We start from the raw sequence: 24,455 nt of genomic DNA, 5'->3' as shown, positions 1-24,455 counted from the left end.
GCTGGGAGATGTTGTCCAACAGGGATGACAGCTTAGCCGCCATTCTCCTGTCACTCACCACCTCCACTGGGTCCAGAGGGCATCCTGGAACAGAGCTGGCCCTTCGGATCAGCCTGTTCAGTCTCTTCCTGTCCCCAGCAGAGATGCTGCCGCCCCAGCAGACCACACCGTAAAAGATGGCTGAGGCCACCACAGAGTCATAGAAGGTCTTCAGGAGTGGGCCCTCCACTCCAAACGATCTGAGTCTCCGCAGCAGGTACAGCCTGCTCTGCCCTCTCCTGTAGAGGGCGTCTGAGTTATGAGTCCAGTCCAGTCTGTTGTTCAGATGAACACCAAGGTACCTGTAGCTGTCCACAGCCTCAATGTCCATACCTTGGATGTTCAGTGGTTGCAGTGGAGAATGCTTGTGCCTGCGGAAGTCTACCACCAGCTCCTTGGTTTTACTGGCGTTGATCTGGAGGTGGTTCAGCTGGCACATGTTATGTTATGTTATATGTTATAGACCTTGCTTTCGTTTCTATTAATTAAAAGTGTGTATCTTTTGTTTGTGTAGAGCAGTGCAGTAGTTAAGTAGTCATTACAGTCACCTCATAACAAGAAGGTTCTGGGCTCGGATGTTTTCCCTCTTATTGCAGGAATTCTCGTAGACTTCGTCCTACAGTGCAAAGACATCCATGTTCGGGTAATGCGCAACGCTAAATTGGCCAGGTGTGACAGTGAGCATGAATACCGGTACTTGTCTGCCCTGTGATGGACTGGTGAGCAGCCAGTGGTCCAGTGTGTCCCCTGTGTCTCGCCCTGTGGCAGCAGGGATGTGCTTCATTCTCCTGAAACCCTGAACTGAACAAGCTGTTAAGAAAAGTCTCGTCCAGTAGAGCACAATGTTCATATTGTTCAATATCAAGTAAAAGATGATCTAAACGTAATGATAAAGATCTCAAGATGTTTCGATTTTGCTTAGAAAATTCAAAATGTTACTTTTTTTATAATCAGCAAAGTAATAAATAAATAAAACATTTCCATGCTTCAACATATTAAAGGATAATTCTGTTATTTCTCAGGCTGATTTATCCCTGTGCTAACGTTTCACTCTTCACCTCTCTTAGCTATTTGGGACAATTAGGAGTTGCACAAAACAAACATAGAAAAAAACAACACAGAACAGTGTATATTGGGACAACAAGGACAAAGCCCCAGTGGTTTAAAAAAATGTTTTTGAGTCTAACTAAAAATAAACAGGAATTAGACACCTTGTCGAGCCATTGGCTCACTGCATTAGGGATCTCCATCTGGGGATATTTGCCTCATGATCTAATCGCCGCACATATCCATCCACGCATGACAGTTTGTTTACATGTGAGAATGACTTTCTGGAGAATTAATGACTGTAGGTAATGGTCAATTACCATGTGGAGCATTTTGAGGCCGGTCACAGGTCATTTCAGTTTAATGGATGTTTATTTGGAGACAGAAGTAAGAAGACAGCAGGATGCCCCGAAAGACCGTGTAGATCAGTCTAGTGCTCACGGACTGGGAAGACACAGAACAACTTGTACAAAAAAGTGATGCTGTGGCTGAACTTGCTATTGCACTTCATGCACAAGGACTGGAATATAACCACACTTGGTATTAGCTCTCACTGCTGTATCATATCACTTCCTGTTCTTCTGCAGGGGTGCACATAAGTGGTCCGCAGATGCGCATTCACTGTCAAAATAAAAGACGCACACCAGATAAGTTGCAATGCGCGTTTGCGTACATATAAAAGGCTGTTTTTGTCCGCTAGAGTGGGATTTTCACGGCATATTCTGCACCACATCTCTGTGCGTTCATCATTTGTTTGAAGCCAGCTCACCTCCTGCAACCACTTTTCCGAGAATACGCGCTTCTTTTGCTGTTCGGTGTCCTTCTGACATTTCTGTGGAGGTGGAGGAACACCAAAGTAATTGGTTAAAGGAGCTTCTTCGACATCTTTAAGAGTTCTAAACAAATGTCTGTCCTCCTCCAAAAAAGTCTTATGTACGCAAACGCGCGTAAACAAAGAAAGTAGGAGTGACCCCAGCTTTCTTTTCAGGACTGCAGCCAGGCTGACAGAGTCAAAGCCCTGTTGAGCTTTAGCTTTAAACACTAATGACTGTGTGAATTTCTTCAGAAATAGCATTTCAAACATTAGAGAAAAAAATATTCACAGCATTCCCACAAAAGTGTCACTATGTACATCAACTCTTTCTCTCCTATCAATCTTTATGAATTAACGTCTAAATTTTCTCCCTTTAAACCCTCGAAATGTTTTTAGAACCCGTTCCTACCAGACTGCTCAAAGAAGGTTCTCTATTAACTAATCCTTCAATTTTAAATATAATAAAAGACTATGTACCACAGGCTTTAAAGGTGGCAGTAAGTAAGTAACCATAACTTAGCTTCTTATTTCAGCTTCTCTCTTTAGGGGTTGCAGTGGTGCGTTACCGCCATGTTCCCTACCCCTAGCATCCTCTGTCACACCAACTCTCTACGTATCCCTGTACGTACCACCCTGTCCTAAACCCATAATACAGAAATTTATGAATTTACATTAGTAATAAAAACCAAAGAAAAGTAAAAATGAAGTTAAAAACAGTCACGTAATATGTGTGTAAGAAAGGAGTACAAACTGCATTAATAAATAGTATGTACACTATGCATGAAGATATAATACAAAATATGTTTGGGATCTCAAAATAAAGAGTTATTATACAGCTTTATAGAGAATGGTAGTGAAAAAAAAGTGCAGAAACAGCACTGGTGAAGGTTATGAACGATCTTCTTAGACTCATCTTTGTGTCTTGGTCAACGTTAGTGCGGATGACCTGATATCGTCGTGTTGGTGTTGTTCCCACGTCATCATAATAAATGTTGTTCCAGGTTCAACATTGCAAGTGACCAATCACAATGTTGTGACGTCATACTTTTGCAAGCCAAGCGATTCATTCATTTATGAAATTCCAGTGTTGCAAGGACAATATGTATAATGCTTACCGTTTATCAAAGAACAGTATCCTGAAATGCAAAGAACCCAAACTGCTGGATCGGCGGACAGAGGCGGTTTCTCGCAAGTTAAGTAGATTTTTTTTTTTACAACGTTTTTTTCCAAAGTCGCAGACAATGGGGAGTCTTCATCACACATGAAATCACACATGTCACAGAGTTTTACACTGGGACCACTAGCATTTACAATATATGCTTTTTTCACAGGAGCTTTTTTCCCAAAGTGTTTCCTATCTAACATTCACACTCTGTTTTAGTTTTTTGGTTTTTTGCGTCTGTCCTGTGTGCACACCTGTGTGGATGAGTGCACTTGTATTCAAAAGGTTTCTTCATGTAACGATCTGCTAGAGGGTGCAGGGAGCCACAGCCCCATCCCCCAGGGCACGAAGCAGGCATGGAGGAGATCCAGGCCCCAGAGTACGAGAGCCCAAGGAGGACCACCGGAGGGGCATCCGTGCCATCCTCCTGGGAAGAGCTGAGGAGAGCCCCAGACGAGGGGTCACCCCGTAGCCATGGAGCAGAAGCCAGAGGGGGCTGCAGTGGCGTGCCCGCGGGCTCTGCCGGCAGCCAGCTGTGCCAGAGTGAACCGAGCCGCAGGCCCAGAGGCCAGAGGCCTGAGGGCCCCCCCACGGAGGAGGCCCAACCGAGCCACGGGCACCCGGCACCGCCAAGCAGCCACTGGGAGTGAGCCGGTACATACCTGAGCGCCCAGCCCAGACACCAGTTTAATCTCCACCTCTCCTATGTCTCACCCCCACCTGCAGAGTGAACTTCTGCAAGCATGTAACACCTCCCTACCAGTTGAAGAGCCCCCCAGTTTGGCCGATGCACCAGAGGCCCCCTGCGCCAGGGCTGAGCCCCCCTGCCCTCAAACTCTGCGACAGACCAACGAGGACTAAAGCCCCCAAGGCCCAGCCAGAGCCCCAGCACGGAGGTGAAGCATCCCAGAACCCCACGGCCCTCACGGGTTGAAATTTCTCTTTTACTATGGATTTAATTTGTTGATATTCTAGAAATCTTTTCTTGTTGATCATATATTGTATAACTACTCTGTCAAACGGAATAAAGTCTGTTCCTTCTAATATATGTTCCAAGTATTTCATTCCTTTACAATTTTCCAATCTGAAAAATTAATCATGTTATTGTTTTGTAATATGCCAGGTGTACACCGCTTTCCAAATTATTATGCAAACTGTGTTTAAGTGTCATAAAGATTAAATAAGTTGTTTTTCATTCAAAACCATGGATGGAATTGTGTCTCATGAATCTTTGTATCACTGAAATCAATCTCGGACACCTATGATCACTAGTTTGCCCGGTGAGCCCAATTAAAGGAGAAACTACTAAAGAAGGATGTTTCACAATATTAAGCAGACCACCTTTTTCAAGCAATATAGGAAAGAAAAATGATCTCTCTGCTGCTGTAAAGCATGAAATAGTTGAATGCCTTGGACATGCAATGAAAACCTTAGATATTTCACGAAAATTTAAGCGTGATCACCATAATGTTAAGAGATTTGTGGCTGAGTCAGAGCACACATGGGTTCGTGCAGATAAAAGCACAATGATGAAGGTTTCTGCCAGACAAATACATCAGATTAAGAGAGGAGCTGCTAAAAGGCCAAAGCAAAGCAGCAAACAGATATTTGAAGCTGCTGGTGCCTCTGGAGCCCTGCGAACATCAAGGTGTAGGATCCTCCAGAGACTTGCAGTTGTGCATAAACCTTCTATTCGGCCACCCCTAACCAATGCTCACACGCAGAAACAGCTGCAGTGGCCCAGAACTACATGAAGACTCATTTTCAAACAGTCTTGTTAACTGATGAGTGCAGTGCAACCCTGGATGGTCCAGATGGATGCAGTGGAGTCATGTTTTGAGCTGGAATCACGGGGAGAGAGCTGGTCACATCCAAACAGCAGCTCTGGGAGGCTATTCTGACATCCTGCAAAGACATTTAAGTAGAAACTTTCCAAAAAGTTACAAGTTCCATGGATGCAAGAATTGTAAAACTGCTATCAAATAAGGGGTCCTATGTTAATATATAACTTGGATTTAAATAGCTTTTGATTTCAGTGAAATTGATCTACTTATGCTGCAAATTCAACAAATGACCATTTTCAATTCTCTACAACCTATAAAATCTTTTGAAACTCTGTTTGCGAAATAACTTGGAACAGTGCATCTTAAGATTTTTATTTTTGAAAAACATACTGTTTTCATTGGGAGTTTTGTTCAGTAACATTTGAATTGTACTCTATTGGTAGATGACTCGAAAATGCCGACTGTCATTTGAATTGACTATTTAGGAAAAACAGAGAAAAATATCATTTGCATAATAATTTGGAATGCAGTGTATGTTTGCATGGGATTAATGAAGACTCCATAATTTTTAGAAACTCCCACCATGCTGTCAGACAAGAGCTGATGTTAGTGCTTTTAAAGCATTCATGTCGTTTGATGTTTAAGCTGATAAATGGTCTGAAATCTCTAGATTATTGCATAGTGCCTGTTCTACATCTAACCAAGGCTCATCTAAGCGTGTATGTTTTAACCATCCTGAGATGAACTGAAGCCTGCTGGCTAAGAAGTATTGTTGAAAGTTAGGCAGATCTAGTCCTCCTTTATCCTTGGTCTTTTGTAGCATTTTCACACTGTTTAATACATCAGAGAGTAACGGGGTTCAGTATCCAGTCCAAGGCAGACTGTAGCTGCCAGGGATCAAACCACCATCCTTCCAATTAGTGGATGAACCGCTCTTCCTCCTGAGCTACAGCCACCCCAGGTGGCTCAAAGGTTGCAATAACTGCTTTGACAAGTAGCTCAAGTAGAATGGAAAAAACTCTATATAAGAACCACTTCATTTACAATTTACCAAGTAAAATGTTTTTAAAAGATACTTCATACATTTTCAGTCCTACGCAGATGATACCCAAGTTTATTTACCCACAAATCCAGAGAACTAGTTAAACTACAGGCATGTGTCAGAGACATAAAGGCCAGAATGAGCTCTAACTTCCTACTTTTAAATTGAACCAAAAATGATATTTTTGAAACATGGTGTTTAACATTCTAACTTGCTGTGGATAACATAACTTTGACTTCCAGTAACACTGTGAAGAATCTTAGAGTCATTCAACCACACATTACCATTTCAGCCCAGGAAGACTGATGAGTAGGTGCCAAGCAGGACGGCAGCCAAAGACAGATGGGAGGTCCCACACTGTTCCTGGAGGGCTGCACTGAGCGATGCTAACTCTTTGGACTGTCCATGTGCCACGTCTACAGAGCTGGAGAAGAGTCTCTTTGTTGTTCTTCAGCTTGTCCTCTTTATTGTGAGTGATCACATGATTAGTTCTTTTTTTTAGTAGATTTTTGCAGACCTTTTGTGGTATCATTTAAGGTTGCAAGTGCCTCCTAAGCCTTTGGCACCAAGCATCAGCCAAGTGGAGCACAGTGATGCAGTGGTTCACACTGCTGCCTTAGAGCAAGAGGTTTCTGGTTTTGAGCTGAACGAGACCTTTCTCTGTAGAGTTTTTACAGCTTCCCGTGCAGCACAGTTGCTTAAAGTACATAGAACTAAGTACTAAATGTGGCTACGGGGAGTTGATATTTTGAAATACTCTTTTCTGTTAATTAAGGTCGTTGTCGTGTCATGTTGACAGCTTGGGGGACTTGGGCCTTCTTTTTAAAAGAAAACTTAAGATTTTCTTTTTTTTTTCTGTTTTAAATGGAAAACGAGGGAGTAAAAATGTGATATAGGAAATGACCATGAATTCATAGCATTATCTATAGATTTATATTACAATATTAATGTATGTTTGCCATAAAATGCTATGTTAGACCTGGAATTCTCTACAGGCATTCCAGGATGTCTCAGCATGTCATTTGAGATTCACTGCTAAGGCTGCTATATCAGGCTGCAGATCACATCATTTTCATCGATTTGGATGAAAATGAGCTATGAAATTGTGTTCCGAGCAGAGATAAAGTAACCATCTGGCGTGACTCGCTGCGTTTTTGTTGCCTCAGGCAGGTAGAACTGGGGCCTCGGCAGTCTTTGAAGTATTTGTGTGTGGCAAGTGTGTCAGTGCATTGCCACAAACAAGATGAAAGGTGAAGCAAAATGTCAGCAGTGCCTGTATTCACACTGTCATTAGTTTAATACTGCACTGTACTTGTTAAATCTTAAAAGCGTGACACTTAAAAGAAAGACATATAATGGATTAGATCAGATTTATTACAGTAAGATTCATGCTAAGAGGTTGTTTGCTCCTTTAACAGTACCAGTTAAATTTATATGGAAAAACTCATCAATTTGTACTATTTAATTATTGCCTTTTAAAGACTGCTCAGAATAACCTTTGGATGGTTACTTTTCTCACAAATTTCTTCTCAGCATTGTCAGCAATTGTTTTACTAATCTATATCATACCAAGAACCGCTTGGCAGTTATCAGATGTTATCAGTCTAGCCCAGGAAATGTCAAGTTCTTTATAAGTCCTCTTTCAGAAACCAACAAATGCTCCAATAACATTGCCTTCCCATATTTATTTTACATAGAGTTCAGATAGAACATACATGTCAGCTGCTAGAAATCTGTGTGGTGGAACTTCTAATGGACTTTTTGGAGTTAACGCTGGTATTTAGGAAGATTTCTATATTTTCAAGAGGAGCACAAATGGTCAGATCTGATGAAGCCTTAGGGAGTGACGACCGGCTTTGTCATTGAGTGTTTTGTCATTAGAATAAGTGCAAAAGGCAGCTGGTTGTCCAGAGTGCAAAGGTATACTATCGTCCTTATTTGAAAGGTAAAAGGCCAACATTAAGATTTCTATTTCAACATGTTATTCATTGATCTTCCATCTGAGTGTACACTAATATTGTCAAAAGTTTTCGCTCATCTACCTTCACACTAATATGAACCTGAGTGGCGTCCCATGCTTAATCCATAGGGTCTAACATGATTCTGGCCCGCACTTTGCAGCTATAATGGCTTCAGCTCTTCTGGGAAAGCTTTCCACGAGGTTTAGAAGCGTGTTTATAGGAATATGAATGCCTGTCTTGTCGTCTCTGCTCTCATTCAATCCAAATGTGTTCTATTTAGTTGTCAAGTTCTTCCACACTAAAGACATCATCCATGTCTTTATGGGCCTTACTTTGTGCAGTAGTGGGCAGACATGTTGGAACAGAAAGGGCCCATCCTAAAATTGTTCCCACAAAGGTTGGGAGCATGAATTATTCCATAATGTCTTGGTGTGCTGAAGCATTAAGAGCTCATTTCACTGGAACTGAGGGTCGAAGCCCAACTCCTGAAAAACAACCCCACACCATAATAACCCCCCATCTTTTTTACATCTTTGCAGTCAGAAGAGTGACGTTCTCCTGGAAAGTGCCAAGGAGACATCAGAGCAGAGTCAGCCCTGAACGAGTGACTGTTGTTCCCAATCACTTCCACGTTGTTATAATACAGTTGACTGTGGAATATTTAGTAGCGAGGAAGTTTTACGACTGGACTTGTTGCGCAGGTGGCATCCTATCACAGTACGACACTGGAAATCACTGAGCTCCTGAGAGCAATCTGTTTTTTCATTAATGTTCCTGATTGCTCAGGGTCACACATCATGAAGACCAGCATGAAGTCCTCTTAACTTCTGTTACTTTAGTCATTCAAGAATGAAAAATGTTTATTGTCATTGTAAAAGAAATATGCACTTGAGAGCTGTACTCAATAAATTTAAAAAATAGGATTTTTAGACCTTCTATTAGTGTTTATTATTTAAGAAACCGGGATCCTTAATTTTGCAACTTACCAGTGCTATAAATAGACACAATAGCTTTGTTTGAGTATGAGGATGACTTTAAACTGACACACTAACCATTTTTTCAGTGGTGGTACATTTATTTTTTTTAAAAGGGAAATAATGGAAAAAATGATGGGTGCAGCATTGATCTTGTAAAAGACTTCCTGATTAAACGATGGCAGCTGTTTGCCATAAAAGCTCAGCAACGGTTGTTATTTGGCGCAATTATGTTATGCAATCATTTATGTCTGCAACTCAAGTTCATGGGTACTTTTCACATTGATTTTAAACAGTGTTATACAAAGGTGCAGGATTACACAAATGCACCACTGAATGATCATTCCTGCCTGTGGCCATCTCTCTGTCCAAATCCTCCATCTAGAGCATAAGTACACACTGCAGTAGTTGCACACCGTTAATATTGGCACATCAGAGAAAAGATCAAAGCCAGTTTGATAAGAAGGTACCTGAATTTCAACTTTATCTACATGCAGTTTTGTGTAATATGTTGGGATATTTGTATATTAGAGCTATTTGGACAGGAGTAAGCGATGAGGTGAAATGCTGTAGAACCACAAAGTTTGCCTAAAGACCTCTACACATTAGTTCAGCATCTGTGAAAGTTCATTGCAAGTCTACATAGATCACACAGGTCAATGAAAGGATATCTACCGGTTAGTAGACTGGTTCGTGCTGCCAGCAGTCACACTGATAATTGAACGATTTCTCTTAATACTAAATGTTCCACAGTTAAAAAAAACAGCAGCTAGAGGCTTTAGCTCTCAGAGCCCTCTCCTGTGGAACCAGCTCTGAGTTTGAGTTGAGGATGCAGACACTCTCTCCTCCACAAAATTGTGTTAAGACTCAATCTTAAGAAACATATAAGACTGCAGTTTGATTAGGTGGCCTTAAACAGTCCTGTAGTTATATAACTGTATGCCAAGACTGCTGGAGGACCTCTGCACTGGACTACAAACATGCTCAGGGTGAGACTCGCAGCTATCTCATTTCCCCCGTGCCCCCATGTTCCAGCGCCCCTGCCCTAATTTGGATAAAATTAAGAAAATCGATGTATGCTGCAGGATATTATGTGTTGCGCTCAGTTCCTCTCTTCTATCAGCTTTCGTTCTCCATTTTTTGCTGTTAAATATTATTCATTCTTGTGGCTCCTGTCAAGAAGCCTGTGCCAAGTGCTGCTTCTCTCTGTAACACTACAAAGTCTTAACCCCAAAATGTAAAGTGCCCCAAAATGGCTCATGTTATGGTTTGCTATAAAAGCTAAATTGGGATTGAACTGAATTAAATTGACCTTAACCACCAATTTATTACTGTTATCTGTAATAACGACAAAGGTCCTCTATTTAAAACTAAATACAAATGATTCCCTCGAGCTGAAAGGGCTGTTTTTGAGCCTAAAGCTATCATAACAAAATGGCATAGATCTCCTGCCTGTGCGTTGTGTTCATATCAGAGGACTGGTTTGTTTAACTCACCTGAAAGAAAAAGTTTCAGTGCTTCACTGCAGACAATAAAAGCTGTCTTTGCAGTCTAACTGTCTAACACAGTGGCTCCCAATTTTTTTTCTAGGCCCCCATTTGTTTTGCAAGAAAATCTTTCTGTAATTATTTTACGTGTAGTTTATTATTTTTTTTTACTGTAAGAATATTCAACATTGCTATCAATACATTTTTCAAAAAATCCCTCTCTGTCCAAAACGAGTTTGAAAAACATAAACAACTGTGGGATACTGTTTGTCTGTGATTTGGACAGCCCAGCGCTGCTCCCGACGCAGGAGAAACAAATTCTGTCTGGGATACCCACCTTGGCACCACCGTTGTGCAGGTAAAGCCAAAGGCAAGATATGCTTCATCATATTTTCTAGTCTTTGGCTTGGAAGGAAGTTGGTTTGGAAACATATTTGGCGAAGCTTCCTCTTCTGCTTTGTGTTTGTGTAGGAGCCCCGTCAATAAAGAAGAAGTTACCTGGCTGCATAGTAATAGCTTTTACAAAATGTATTACAGACACACATACTCTCACACACACAGTTACAATACTTAAAGGCTGCCTTTATAACAGCCACGTTATAGGAGCCTGGTCTGTGTATGGCAGTGAACTGAGATAAACAACTCTACCCATCATTTTAAATGACATAAAAATGACAGCTCCAGTCTGACTGCAATCACATAACCATGACAACCTCCTACAGTTCAGTTCATGCAACGTATCTTTGACAGACTCAAATAGGTTAACTCAAGAGTGCCAAGTTTCGCTAAGGTTACCTAATTTTGCATTTTAAGTATAAACAACTCTTACAGTGCAGTGTATTTAGTGGGTTAAATTTACTCAATGCAGATTTATGACAGAGTAAGTCTTTGATCTCTAATACTCCACAGCACTGCCATGAGAGAGACTTTACAATTACATCGGTTTGGCACAAACACCCGTGACAAGAGAACCAGTAAAATATCCAATCCATTTATAGCTTCTCTATGCATGATGACAATACATATATGAAGTTATGCTTAATTAGCTGAAGTGTCTGGTTTGATGCACCACTGGACAGTTTCCATTTTTAATTAATATTGCCTACTAAAAACCAGGCATGGCTCATTGTGGCCAAGAGCTCTTATATCACTATGGCCAACAGCAACACTGCTGCACATTACGTAGATACACACAGCTTTCCCTCTACAATACAGTGAGGGTGTCAAAACCAATTCATAAATGCTCATTGCCTAAAACAAGAAAGGGACCTGGAAGACAGTACTGCTTAGGATTACTTTACTACCTTATCATTTAGCCATATTCCTAAACTGTTTGAAGTCATGCAAAAAGGCCATGCGACACAGCTACAGCTAACTTTCAAGATGTAAAGCTGCAACACACATTAAAGTTTAACCACTGGCTCCTTAAATATTTCAGTGGTCCATCATTATAGACCTGTGGATAGATTTACCTTTGCAATACATGGAAATAGGGAACAATACTGATGCCCAAAGATCCTGTTGAAAGCTCTGTGGAAAAATGCTGAACATTCTGGTAAAGACCAATTAATTTAAAACCCTGTGTTGCAGCTTGATTTGATTATTGTAAGGAAAAATAATATGACCTAAGTATGCTACAGTACTTAGATGGGTAAGGCAGACAAGTGTAATTTCTATAATGCAGTAATCAATCTTTTACATTAAGAATAGATTAAAAAGTGTCCTGTAAAAAGCATCACTCATAGTACGAAACTCCAGAAGAAAGAACTCTTTTCACAGCTGATATTTTGGCTTTGCAAAGCCATAAAAACACAAGCACAATTGGTAACGGTAAAGAAAACAGCAGCCAGTTTAGGCGATCCACTTCTGTGGTGATGTGGCATAACTGAAAACACGGACTTGCAATCAGTTTTCAGTAAGACATGCTTGCCTCATTCACACAAGCACCTTTTTCTAGGGTTTTTCTATATAAGTGCTTTCTATCTAACATCCACACACTTTCAAACTCTGATGGATGCATCAGTGAGCAACTTGGGGTTAGTATCTTCTTCAAGGATATTTAGCATGCAGACTGGAGCAGCCAGGGCTAGAACTACCAACCATCCGATTAGCAGATGACCTGACTGCTCTACTTCCTGAGCTACAGCTACCCCCAGTCAGAAGGATCCTGGCTTGACTGATCTGTGTTGGTATGGTATACATTGACTTTTAAATGTCCCCCATTCCGAATGGCAATTTCAAGAACGCTAGTCTGTCATTTTTCACTTCCTCCTTCATGAACTTGATATGTTTGTCCATCAAGTTAATTTGATCTGTGAATTGTGGTGAATGTAATTTTCATACAGGTGTCATCACATACCTGAACCAATGACTCAGTGATATTCCAAGAGAGGACAACAGAGCCATGTCCTCCATATCAAAGTCAGCCACAATAGATGAAGCTGGGGACACACACATTTCTGCCTGTAGCACTGGTCCTTGTGTATGAAATATGTTATTGTAGTTCTAAGAACAGACACACGTGGTCGGTGTTGAGCGTGGTCCTATTGTCATGGGTGGGGTCACCCTACAATCTCTTACAAACTAATCTAATCTATTACCTTTTTCCTGTATTCGCCACCAGGTTCTCATTTCGGGGGCTCATAAGAACTTTTGTCACTAAGAAGAGAAAATTTTCTCATTACAGTCTGTCTGGTCTAGTAATAGCATGCACCTACCCTCTTCTGCCGGAAGGATGATAATGTTGTCCTCACAGAGCGATGTCAGTGTCTTCCTCACCACAATGCTAGTATTCTACGGTAAAGCAATCAGTATTTAAGATTTGATCATCCAGTGGTGAACAAACTGGGTGTCATCAGGATTCTACAACACAGAGCGAACACTATGCCTGCAGACACAATGGTCAGGGAAGCAAGACAACATCGTATCAAAAAGGCTTCGAGTAAATGTGGTTAGCACACTCCATTTCAAAAATTGGTCCAACCTAAGGATCAAGTGTCCATAGGTTGTCCTTAGAACAAACAGAGTAATAGTATAATAGTGTATTGTTGTGAATTATACCAATCGACCAGCTCTCTAAAAAGAAAACTTTAAACCCATAAACTGATTTAGAAGACCGTTGATTGGCCCACAAAACAGGTCTTTGCTCTATAAAAACAATCCTTCCCTAAAGCAAGAAGATCGTAGAATTCCTCACTGAAAGACGACAGCAAGAATAATCCCAGATTTCTTCTCACCATTCTAGCCTAGGTCTGATGATTTGAGGATTCCCCTAACTTTAGCTAGTAATGACTTCATGAATTGCTTCACAATAAAATTGTAACAAAAAACCCCCCAAAACATTTATATATGTACCTTTTAGACCCTATTTCTGTCAGACTGCTCAAATAGTATTTAATACTTAAACCTTAAATATGATGAATTTTTATTAATGGTTACGTACCTTACTGTGCTTGTTTTGAACTCAGTGCCGCATTTAGTACCATTAACCGCAAGATTTTACCAGAGAGAATAGAACGTACCTTTGGTATTAAATGCGTGCCTTATAGTGTGGAAAATACGTTATACAGAAGAAAAGAATATATTGTGATATATATCGTTACTGTACATGCTTCAAATTATATCGCAATATGAATTTTAGGCCATATCGCCCAGCCCTAACACCAGCCCCAACTGGTTGCGGCAGACCCCTCCCTGACCCTGGTTCTCCTCGCGGATTCTTCCTGTAAAAAAGGAGGTTTTCTGTTCAAAATGACACCAAGTGTCTCCTTAAATGGTCTTGTTCTTTAACTCTTCGTGAATGGTACTCATGGCTGTTGATCACTGTTGGTGACAACTTGTACATTAATGATCATGAAAGTGATCATTAAGCCACAGGTGCTAGTTTTGATCAATATGGGTGACCGTAGCTCAGGGGATGGGAAGCGCATCTGTAACAGGAAGGTCACCGGTTCGATCCCCGGGCTCTCTGTCCTGGTCGTTGTGTCCTTGGGCAAGACACTTTACCCTACCGCCTACTGGTGTTGGCCAGAGGGGCCGATGGCGCAATATGGCAGCCTCGCTTCTGTCAGTCTGCCCCAGGGCAGCTGTGGCTACAACCGTAGCTGCCTCCACCAGTGTGTGAATGTGAGAGTGAATGAATAGTGGCATTGTAAAGCGCTTTGGGTGCCTTGAAAAGATATATAAATCCAATCCACTATTAATATGAAACTGTACCATTTATAAGGTTAGGCAAACCTGCAGTCAATTGAGATTAAAAAAGTGACTTGTATAAGTGAAATAAAACTGATTCTGTTCATCTGGTGGTAGCATTTTCCCTCTGATGAACAGAATCAGTTTTCTAGGATCCACTACTAAATCCTCTTTCTGCTTGAAAAAACTTAAGCTGATTTGAAATTCATAAATCATAGGTGCAAATTGCAAATGGGATTCTTAGTAACTCTTTTATGCTAATTTTTAATACATTATTTGAATGTAAGTGCAACATCAGCAGTTGCAGTGGCACTGCCTGTACCATCCCATTGAAAAAAATCACAGAAACACACCTGACCACGAAGAATTATGTCGAAAATATAATAAATCTAATTAAAATAGTTTTTTCCTTTGCTCTATGACTGATGATGACTTTATTGGCTAAATTCCTATTTTAATCCCAAGTTTAAGAGTAAAACGAAGTGTGTAAACTATAGTCACTGATAAAGTAAGAATGTCGGCAATTATCCACTTTCTTACTCTATTATATTAATTATCCTCCACAGATCGATAGCCAGTGAGGATGAGATGGCTGCTGTTTCAAAGTCAAGTCCAATCATTGGTTTTCACATCTACCTTCAAAACACCAAGTAAAATCATACTCAGTTCAAGGCTTCACAACAGTACTGTGTATCTTTGCCTAACAAGGACTACAGCAGCCTATGTCAGGCCATCTGTCAGTCAAAAATATTCACACCATGAATGTACTATAATGGATTAGGCATAGCTACCTAATCTATTCTTTGTTTATCATTTAAATTTGATAGTTGTTGGTCATTGGGAGAGTATAAGGAGCGGCTCACTGGAGTCAACCTCAAGTGGCCAGGAGTAGTACTGCAGTTTTTGGCACTTCTCCATGAGCTTCATTTTTCAGCACCTGGTGCTTTCCGTTTGGCACTCTAATGTCCCATCCATCATTATACTTCAAGTTGAATATGCTGAGCACTCAGCGTGGCCTTCCATTTTTAAGGTAATTCAGGGCAGCAGTGTATTACACAGATGGACTTCATTATAATAGAGCCATCAGCTTTTTCACACCTGCATCTACTAGGTGCATGTAAGGTCATGGAAGTAGGTTTACTTATTCTCTAACACTAAAGCAGACAAGAAAGTCCGTGTTTCTCAGCTGGACACGTGAAGGGTATGTTTAGCTGGGGAACTTCAGGAAATCTAGTGACCTTGAGCTTGGTCAGGTCACATGATCATCCATCACAGACGAACAGCTTTGCTGCTGTGCCTTGCTCTAGTGGGAGGGGGGAGGCAGCTTTGGTGTGATAATAAGATGAAAAGTCTGCTCAGTGCAGGCAAGCCAGCCCTGGGTGGAACAGATGGAAGCTCCTTCTTTCTTATGCAATCCAGCACTAGTGAGGCAGAAAGGATGACTTTTATGTGACTCCCTGGATGTCAGAGAAAACAAAACGCCTAATGAAGATCATGGGACTATCAGATGAGGTTTGGGAATAACCGGAGGTCAACACCACCCCACCGCATCTCCCATCATGCCTGCTGGCTGCTAGCACTGAGACTAATATGCAGTCGGTCACTTTAAATGATGAACAACACGTATCATGTAATTATGAAACCACACTGGAAATTCTTCCGTACAGTAAGTTGACTGTGTGTGTGTGTGTGTGTGTGTGTGTGTGTGTGTGTGTGTGCTGTCTGACAAACTTTGCTTTGTGAAAGCAATCAGTGGCTCATAGATTCTCTAAATTGACCGAAACAATGAGATTAAACGCGCTGAGGGAAGAGCATGCACATGTGAAGGGCTCTGAATAGTAATTCCAGGAAATGTGCAGGAAAGAAGAAGGAGAGGAAGAAAAAAAACCACCACCAGTTTTCCTCAGACCATTTTCTAAAAATAGCTCTTCTGGCGTGACATCATCAGCGCTACGTAAATAAAGTCCACCTTTACTTCTGTAGTGCAGCAGAAAAATGTTGAAGCCACTTTTTAGCCTCCAGGAGCAGCGCTGGTTGTTTTTGTTGCTGACAACATGCACACACAACATATGCACAGATCAGCATACATACAGTAAAAACTGCACTGTGTGTTTCCTCCTTGTTTCTTCCTTCATATGAAGAAATAAGAAACTAGATCAATTGCTAGGACTTAGCATTCCAAGCACACATTTTCCCTTCTCTTGATTGGATGTCTTTTGCTTCACAGCTTTAACACTTCAGCACATGAACATAAAATTCCCATATGTACAACATTCAAATAATTACTCACGAGTGATGGTGGCGTCTGTGAATCATGACGGAGCTGGGGACCTCTGTGTCCGGTCTGGGGGGAACAGGAAAGCAGAAAGCTTAGGTACACAGCAACTACCACACAGTTAAATCTCCTACACACACACACACACACACACACACTGAATTAGTGTGCCACTCATTCAAGCTCAGCAGCAGTTGAGATGATGGCTCACATACAGCTGACTGGTGATATAACTGCTGCTACACATCGCACCACAAATTCTCCACTTAATTTATATTCATGCAAATAGACTAGAAATGTTTAAAGGACTAGATCCTGTCTATGTAGTCAACATCAGGTCACTGAGGTGCTGACAGAGGATTGGCCTGCTGGTCAATATGAGGGCTGGTCCACACTTCTGATTCAGAGCTGATGAGTCCCGTTACAGTGAAACGACTGTGCAGGTACAGACCTTAATCTCAGTTAATGTGGCTACAGTGAGAGAACGCTGCATCAAGGAAAAACTAGAAAACCTTCTGTAGATTTCACAAAACTTAAATATAGCATTTAATTTATTAGTAGACTCGATTTGCCTCTCTCAAATGTAAATGACCGACTCACTGTTTTGATCCCACTCGATCTTGTCCGAACATATGGACATAATTTCCATAAGGGATTATGAAAATAGTCTGATTCTAATGATATAGTAACATTTAACAGTATTCTATAAAATCCTCTTTTGCCTGATCATTTTTGAAAATAAAATGTTAGAATAATTATGCAAAAAAAAAAAAAATACTCCGAAATACTTTTTCACTACAGTACATGCCTCTCCCTACTATAGTCAAAGGAGCTTGCAAAGAAAAGCGTCTGGACTTCTTTAAGTTGCTTGAAGACGTTTCACCTCTCATCCGAGAAGCTTCTTCAGTTCTTCAGAACTGACGCTTTTCTTTGCAAGCTCCTTTGACTACAATGACCTGGATGACTGAGAACCTTCACAGACATATCTCCCTACTATAGGTCGCCTTCTTTTCCGTCTTTGCTCTACTCTTTCCACTCACTCCCAACAGGTCCTAAAGAACGCCCGCCGCTCCCTGAGCCTGGCTCTGCTGGAGGATTCTTCCTGTTAATAGGGAGTTTTTTATTCTCCAAGTGCTTGTTCATACGGGGTCATGTGATTGCGCTATATAAATAAAATTGAAGTGATGTAGGTGATTAACACTATGTTTGCAGTCCCTTTTTCTTATAGGTATCTTACTGAATATAGAATGCACAGGAGTATTCATTACAAAACACACGGAGTAATTCCCTTCTGGCTGTGTGATGCATTTGGACGGTCTTGGCAATGTTTTTGTCTTTTCCAAAGTTTTTATGAAGTTGTTTTCTTCACATGGCATTTTGAAACTCTAGTATGTATGTTTCCACTGACTCTTCACAAGTGCCATAGGCAACCAGCACCAATGACTGCAGCAAAGTTTTACTTCCCAGTTGAAATGCATCAGTTTTAAGTTGCATTTCTGACAAATGCATAACTGAGCCAGGTTTGCTTTAATTTCAGATTGAACCCTGACTGCAGTGGTTGGAAAACTGCAGTCAGGGTAGACTGGGTAGAAATGGTTCCACACCTTTCTTGTGTGCTGCCCCTTTTCTCGTCGAGTCGGGTTAAAAGCTTTCAAGAAAGCAGGTGAGGAAACGCTGGTTTTAGCAGGAATGAGGTGACTGCTTCTCAGTGACACCTTCCATTAAAGAGTAGAGCAAGAGTGAAGTTGTGTAGCATTGTGGAAGATATATGCCTCAATCACAGAGCGGGAAAGGGGGGAGTGAAGACAGTCACAGAAGGCTGGAAATAGGCAGGGGGAGGCAGGTAAATTGCTTAACAACAAAATAAAAAGCTGTACTATCACTCAGCTGATAACTGAACTGCTGAATATGCTTTGTATGTATCACATGCTGCCGTGCTCGGCTGCACATCTCTCATAGGAATACACAATGTGCAGGAATGACTGAACTTCTCTGACATGACAAGAGGCAAGGTAGAAAGAAGCCGTGAAACATCAATCACAGATGAGGCATTTAAAGTAGTTGTCATGACAATAGCAATGGCTCAAAGCAAAGATCCTTTTCTTTCCCTCTCTGGAGACTTGGTGACATTCAAATAGCAGACATTGCTGCAAGTCCAACAGCCACGCCTCGCTCGGTGAACTGTGCAGTTTTAGCAAATGTGTCCGATTCAGGTTGGAAATGTTTTCAGTCTGCTCGGTCAGAAGGAAAGGTGGGGGTATAGGTCGGGTGTGGTTATCACTTTGATGGATTGCGACAGATCTGTAACAGCATGTTTTCATTGGTGCACATCTGATTCACTACTAAAACCCACAGACACAGACAATCCACAGACTTCTCATAGGGCTTCATCACTGCTTTTGTTTATCATCAGGAAACAACAAGTGCAGAACTGGAAGGGTTATTATTATTATTATTATTATTAAATTCTTTACTTAAACAGATCTCAGACTCACTGAGATTGAGACCTGTGTGCAAAAAAGCATACACAACAATTGAGACAGACAGCTACATAATAAATGACACATTACACTTGATCACAAATTAAGAAAACAAGAGTAAGAGTCGTTCCAGACAGAGAAATACAGAGAAATACAAGTCTTTAAAAAATCAAAAGAATTCAGCTTCACTGTTTTTTGTAGTTCACTTTAGTTATAGGCAACAAAATATTTAAAGCCAGTTTTATCCAAGTCCAGTGTGAAAAAGAGGTAAGCTAAAGTCAAAATGTCCTGCAGCCTTAAATTGTAAGCACTGTGTTTAAACTCAGTCAAGGAGTGGAGGTAAGCAGGCAATCAAGCAATTTTAGGGGCTTTTGTTCTGATGTGTGCACTCGGTGCCTTTGGAGGTACAATCTTGTCTTGAATATATACAACTGCAAACCTAACTACAGACGAGTCTTTGGATATGAACGCTGATCTCGAATTTGAAAATTGAGTACTTCAGTGCATTCACAGACTGTATAAAAACGGACATAGCCACCGTGATGTCACTTAGTGAATCACTTTGTGAAGATTTGAGCCGTCACCTTACGCCACAATCAAACAGGGGATCTGAGAGAACAGAGAAACTTGCAATGCTTAAAGAACGCAACTATTCACTTACAAGTTAGGATTGTCTTAAAGCATTCCCTCCTTTATTGTGCTTTTTGGCTTCATTAGGGACCATTATTTAATAAAATTAACCCTATATTGTATTTCAGGTTTGAAACTAGCAATTGCGATCACATCTCATTAGCAAAGTGTTTATGGACATCATGCATTAAGGGAGTCGAGGGCTGTTTTCCTACACTTACTTTCAGCTTACCAAGGGGTCACCACAGCGCATAAATCTGCATGTTTGATTTAGTCTAGGCTAAATAAAACATTAATTAATGACAATATAAAAGATTCAAACAATAGATAAATGCATTGGAGGTGGCTGTGACTCAGGCGGTAGCACAGGTCAGTGGTTCACGTCCTAGCTGCTCCAGCATGTCAAAATATCCTTGGTCAAGACACTGAACCTCAATGTGCTGATCACTGTGTGTGCACAAATGTTAGCCAGGCTGCTTGGGTATAGGAAAAACACAGAAATATATAGTTGAACGGTACTTGTAGTAAAAAGGGCTTTGAATACTCAGCTAGAGTAGAAAAGTGGTTTTCCTTTAAGGCAGAATTGTGTCAGGGGATGACATAATGATTGGTTCTGATACTGAGAGCAGCAAACATAGATATGTGGCTGTGAAGCTTTCCAAAGTGATTCAGGATGACAGGAGAACAATCAAACCGTGCACACGGGAAGCCCTGTTTGGCCTTCTGTCATGTGCCGAGATTCCTCAACTGATTCTAATCAGAAATAACGTTACTCTGTGCAGAAATAACATATAATATATAGCAGGAAGAGACATTTATGATTAATATGCCTTCTGGGATACTGCCAGGTCTTCTTCTGGATTATTTCTTGATTAAACAATAACAAACATCAAAAGAGGGTTGTAATATCAATTCAAGAGCTACACAGAAAATGTGACATAGAATCTTAATGTCTTATTTTTTTCCATTGTTATTTCTATAGTTTATTTTTACACTGGTCTTATCAGAAGGAGCTCTTAGTCCAGTTTATCTAAATTCCATATGGTTGGTACTAGGGACACGATGCATTAGTCATACTGCTAGGCGAGCATTAGGGCTCAGACATGAGGCCCCTTCCTGATCAGAGAAAAAAGCCTGGGGCTCACAACAGCAACAACATCAGAAAAAAAACATAATTCCAGTTACTGCAGTACCCTGCTGGGAGTCAGGAGAACACGAAGCAGGATGGGAAAGAGGCTGTGAAGAGGAAGCTCAATCATGAGGTTCTTTAGTGCAGTAGATGATATGGCAGTTTATTGAGCACAAGCTTTTCTGTGGGAAAAACATTTTGCAGATTGTGTCATTGTTTTGCTAATCACTTCAAGGCAGTAGCAGGAAGGATGGGAGTGAATGCACAGCAATAATGAACTCTGTGTTTGTGTATGAGCACGTGTGCACGAGCATATTCTGGGTGTGAAGGAAAGTTCGGAGCTCAGAGGCAGTTCCATCTCTGCGGTCACTGTCTCCCTCCTCCGGCTGTCTTGCCTCACATCTAGATCGCACAAGCACATTTTTTCTAAGTGCTTCATAGCCAGTGTTGGGGAGTAACGGAATACATGTACCGCCGTTACGTATTTAAAATACAAAATATGAGTAACTGTATTCCGTTACAGTTACCGTTTAAAAAGGTGGTATTTAGAATACAGTTACTTTGTTGAAATAAATGGATTACACGCGGTACTTTCCTGTTTCATATTGTGGCGGGTCAGGACTGTTTGGGTTTTGTTTGACAGCTACGTTCTGTTGTTCCAGGCGGCAGCGTTACGGTTGCCATGGTTACAGGGTGACGCTCTCTCTCTGCGTGTTTCCTGGGTGAGAGAGGCCTGTTGTTGTTGTTGTGCTAAGCTAATAGGCAGAATGCTACAGGTATAGCTCTAAAGAATGTAGCATCATGGGCAGTGTAGTCCGTGCTGCAGGGAGAATGGACTGCCATACCCGTTATGTGTCTGTGAGCGAGGGAGGGAGAAAAAGGAAAAGTACGAGCTGTCATCGAGCAGAAACGGGAGCTGGAAGCATGTAAATATAATAATAACCACTGCAGCCAAGAAGAGAGCCTGACGAGCCCAGTTGTAAGTAAGCTATTAAGACTCGACTGTACACCGTGTTCGTGTTTTCCTCCAAAAACAATACGTTTTGTTGGAGCAGTCTTTCAACGCCTCTCTCTGTCTCTCGCTAGCAAAGTTGACCCAGACAACAAAGTAAAGCTAGTTTTCGGCTATGAGCCGACACAGAACCCACCGTATTAGCCAGAGGTCCCTTTACTACGGTTCGGAGCCGCAGACCTTCAGTAACAGTAATAAATCACAGCAATAGTACATTCATGTAGTTGTAAACAGCATGATAATATATTAAGTAATCCAAAGTATTCAGAATACGTTACTCTCATTGAGTAACGTAACGGAATACGTTACAAAATACATTTTGGGGCATGTATTCTGTATTCTGTAATGGAATACATTTTAAAAGTAACCTTTCCAACACTGTTCATAGCTAACATTTACACACATTCATACTCCGATGAGAGCAATTTGGGGTTAGTACCTTGCCCAAGGATTGGCATGCAGACTAGGGGAAACCAGGAATCGAACCACCAACCTTCCGATCAGTAGATGACCTGCTCTACCGCCTGAGCTACAGCCACCCCCAATACAACATGTCAAGTATGTGTTGTGTAACACCAAGTGAGAAGATGGAAGAGATGGCGTGAAATAAATCTGTTGGCTCTGTTAGTAAGCAGTCAACTACAGTTTTTTACCCCTCGGTTGTAAAAGGCTGAATGTTGCTATCACCCTGCTGGGCTGGTGTCCGAGTGTGGGGGCAGTGTGGACACCGAAGTTTCCCACTGCAATAACTTGAGAATGAGGTGACAAAGCTCAGTGACCTTGATCTAAAGGTCAGAAGTCTAAGTTCAAGTTTTCTGAAAACCTCGTGAATGCGATAACTCCAGAAGGAAGTCAGCTAGAATTTTGAAATCAATAGCAGAGGTGTAGCTACTACAAACCCTGGACGAGTCCTTATCTCAGTGACCGCGACCGAGTCAGAGGTTATGTTTTCTGGAAATCTTGTGAATGCGGTAACATGAGAACAAGGTAAAGTTGGATTTTGAAATCAATATCTGAGTTATTGAAGGCTGAGGGGTAGCACAGGCAGTCAGCAGCATTTATCTAAAGATGTAAAACTGTTGCCTCAGGTCTTAATTTTAATAGAATCAGTTTAGTTCAGCTGGGACTCAAAGATTTAGAGACAGTGAAAGTTTATCTTAATCATGTGCAAAGCTCTTGACAAAGCGCCAATCATCCTTAAACACAGATTAAAATACTTTATTTAATGTTAAAAGTGTCATTCACACCAGAGAGACTGACTGCTCATCTTTTGGGTTTTGCAGCCAACTACTTAAATGGTTTGGCTCATTCTAAATTATTTCATGAGTCTTGTTTAGGGCTGCCATGATTAGTCATGATTACGTCAGCTATCAAAATCGTAGACGATTATTTTAATAGTCGACGTGCCGTTTGAAGCTTTGTAAGATCCTGAAAGACGCAGGAATAAGCAGTAGGATTTAAGAGTGTAATAATGGACTGAAACAGAAGATGGCAGCAATACATGTACAAGGATGCCAGCTGCCGTTAAACGCCGAAGAAGAAGAAGAAGCTGGGTCCGGTATCGCAGCTGTGTCCAAATTCAGGTGCCGCATCCTTCAGAGGCCGCATTTGTAGGCCGACTACGTTACAGCGACGCTACAAAGGCTGTCCAAATTTGAAGACTCCTCCAAATTCAGTTGACAAATGCTTCCTCCTTTTCCCCAGAACTGAAGGATGGGTCGGGTTTATCCTTCGTGGCCCAACCTATCCCAGAATTCATAGCGCGGCCTAGCCAATTCCAGTTTTCAACAATGGCGGCAGCTACTTAGTTTTAATATTACACTTTCTGGGTCACAAAATAAAGTTTTCAGATATTTTCCGGCGAGAATGTAGCTTCAAATATCTGCTCGGTTTATGAAGACATCACATATTTGGAAAAGTGCTCCGACGTTTTCGGAGACATCTGTTACCCACCAGCTCGATAGCTAGCCGGGGGTTCAAGGAGAACAGCGAACTCCCCCACTTCCACACACACACACACACACACTCAGATGTATAAGTCGATTTATTCAGGAACAAATAAAACACTGAGAAAAGCCAAACTTAAAAATGTTATTGTTTGGCTTTTCTCAGTGTTTTATTTGTTCCTGAATAAATCGGTTTGGCTGAGATTAAAGTTATAGTTTTTACACAGCTGAATAAACGTCAAACAGAAAACCGATTAAACAAAAGTGTGAGATGGTGGAGAATTTACTCCAGTGTCCTGTTATATTTTACATAACAAGGAGCTGAGTTTATTATTTATCCACTGAGACAATCTGCAAATTTCATCAAAAGATTAATAAACTTTTATCTTGTCTTTATTTTTAGTTAGCACATACCTTAAACACTTAAAGCTGTAAGCTAATGATAGTTATGCGGTAGTAAGTTGTGCATTTTACGTCCAATG

The 24,455-nt window shown here is 41.1% G+C and overlaps 1 protein-coding gene across 1 annotated transcript in view; it reads right to left on the bottom strand.

The window, feature by feature from the left end:
* iqsec1b (IQ motif and Sec7 domain ArfGEF 1b) overlaps positions 1-24,455 on the bottom strand; it is a 247,316-nt gene that overhangs the window by 86,353 nt on the left and 136,508 nt on the right. Inside the window, exon 3 of the mRNA XM_087840477.1 lies at positions 16,792-16,845. Coding sequence (XP_087696603.1) covers positions 16,792-16,845 — 54 coding nt within the window. The remainder of the gene's footprint in view (positions 1-16,791; positions 16,846-24,455) is intronic.

Source organism: Neolamprologus brichardi, chromosome 5 (genome assembly GCF_056152115.1).
Source record: "Neolamprologus brichardi isolate AB-2024 chromosome 5, ASM5615211v1, whole genome shotgun sequence".
Taxonomy (NCBI): domain Eukaryota; kingdom Metazoa; phylum Chordata; class Actinopteri; order Cichliformes; family Cichlidae; genus Neolamprologus; species Neolamprologus brichardi.
This window is presented reverse-complemented; position numbering and strand designations above follow the sequence as displayed.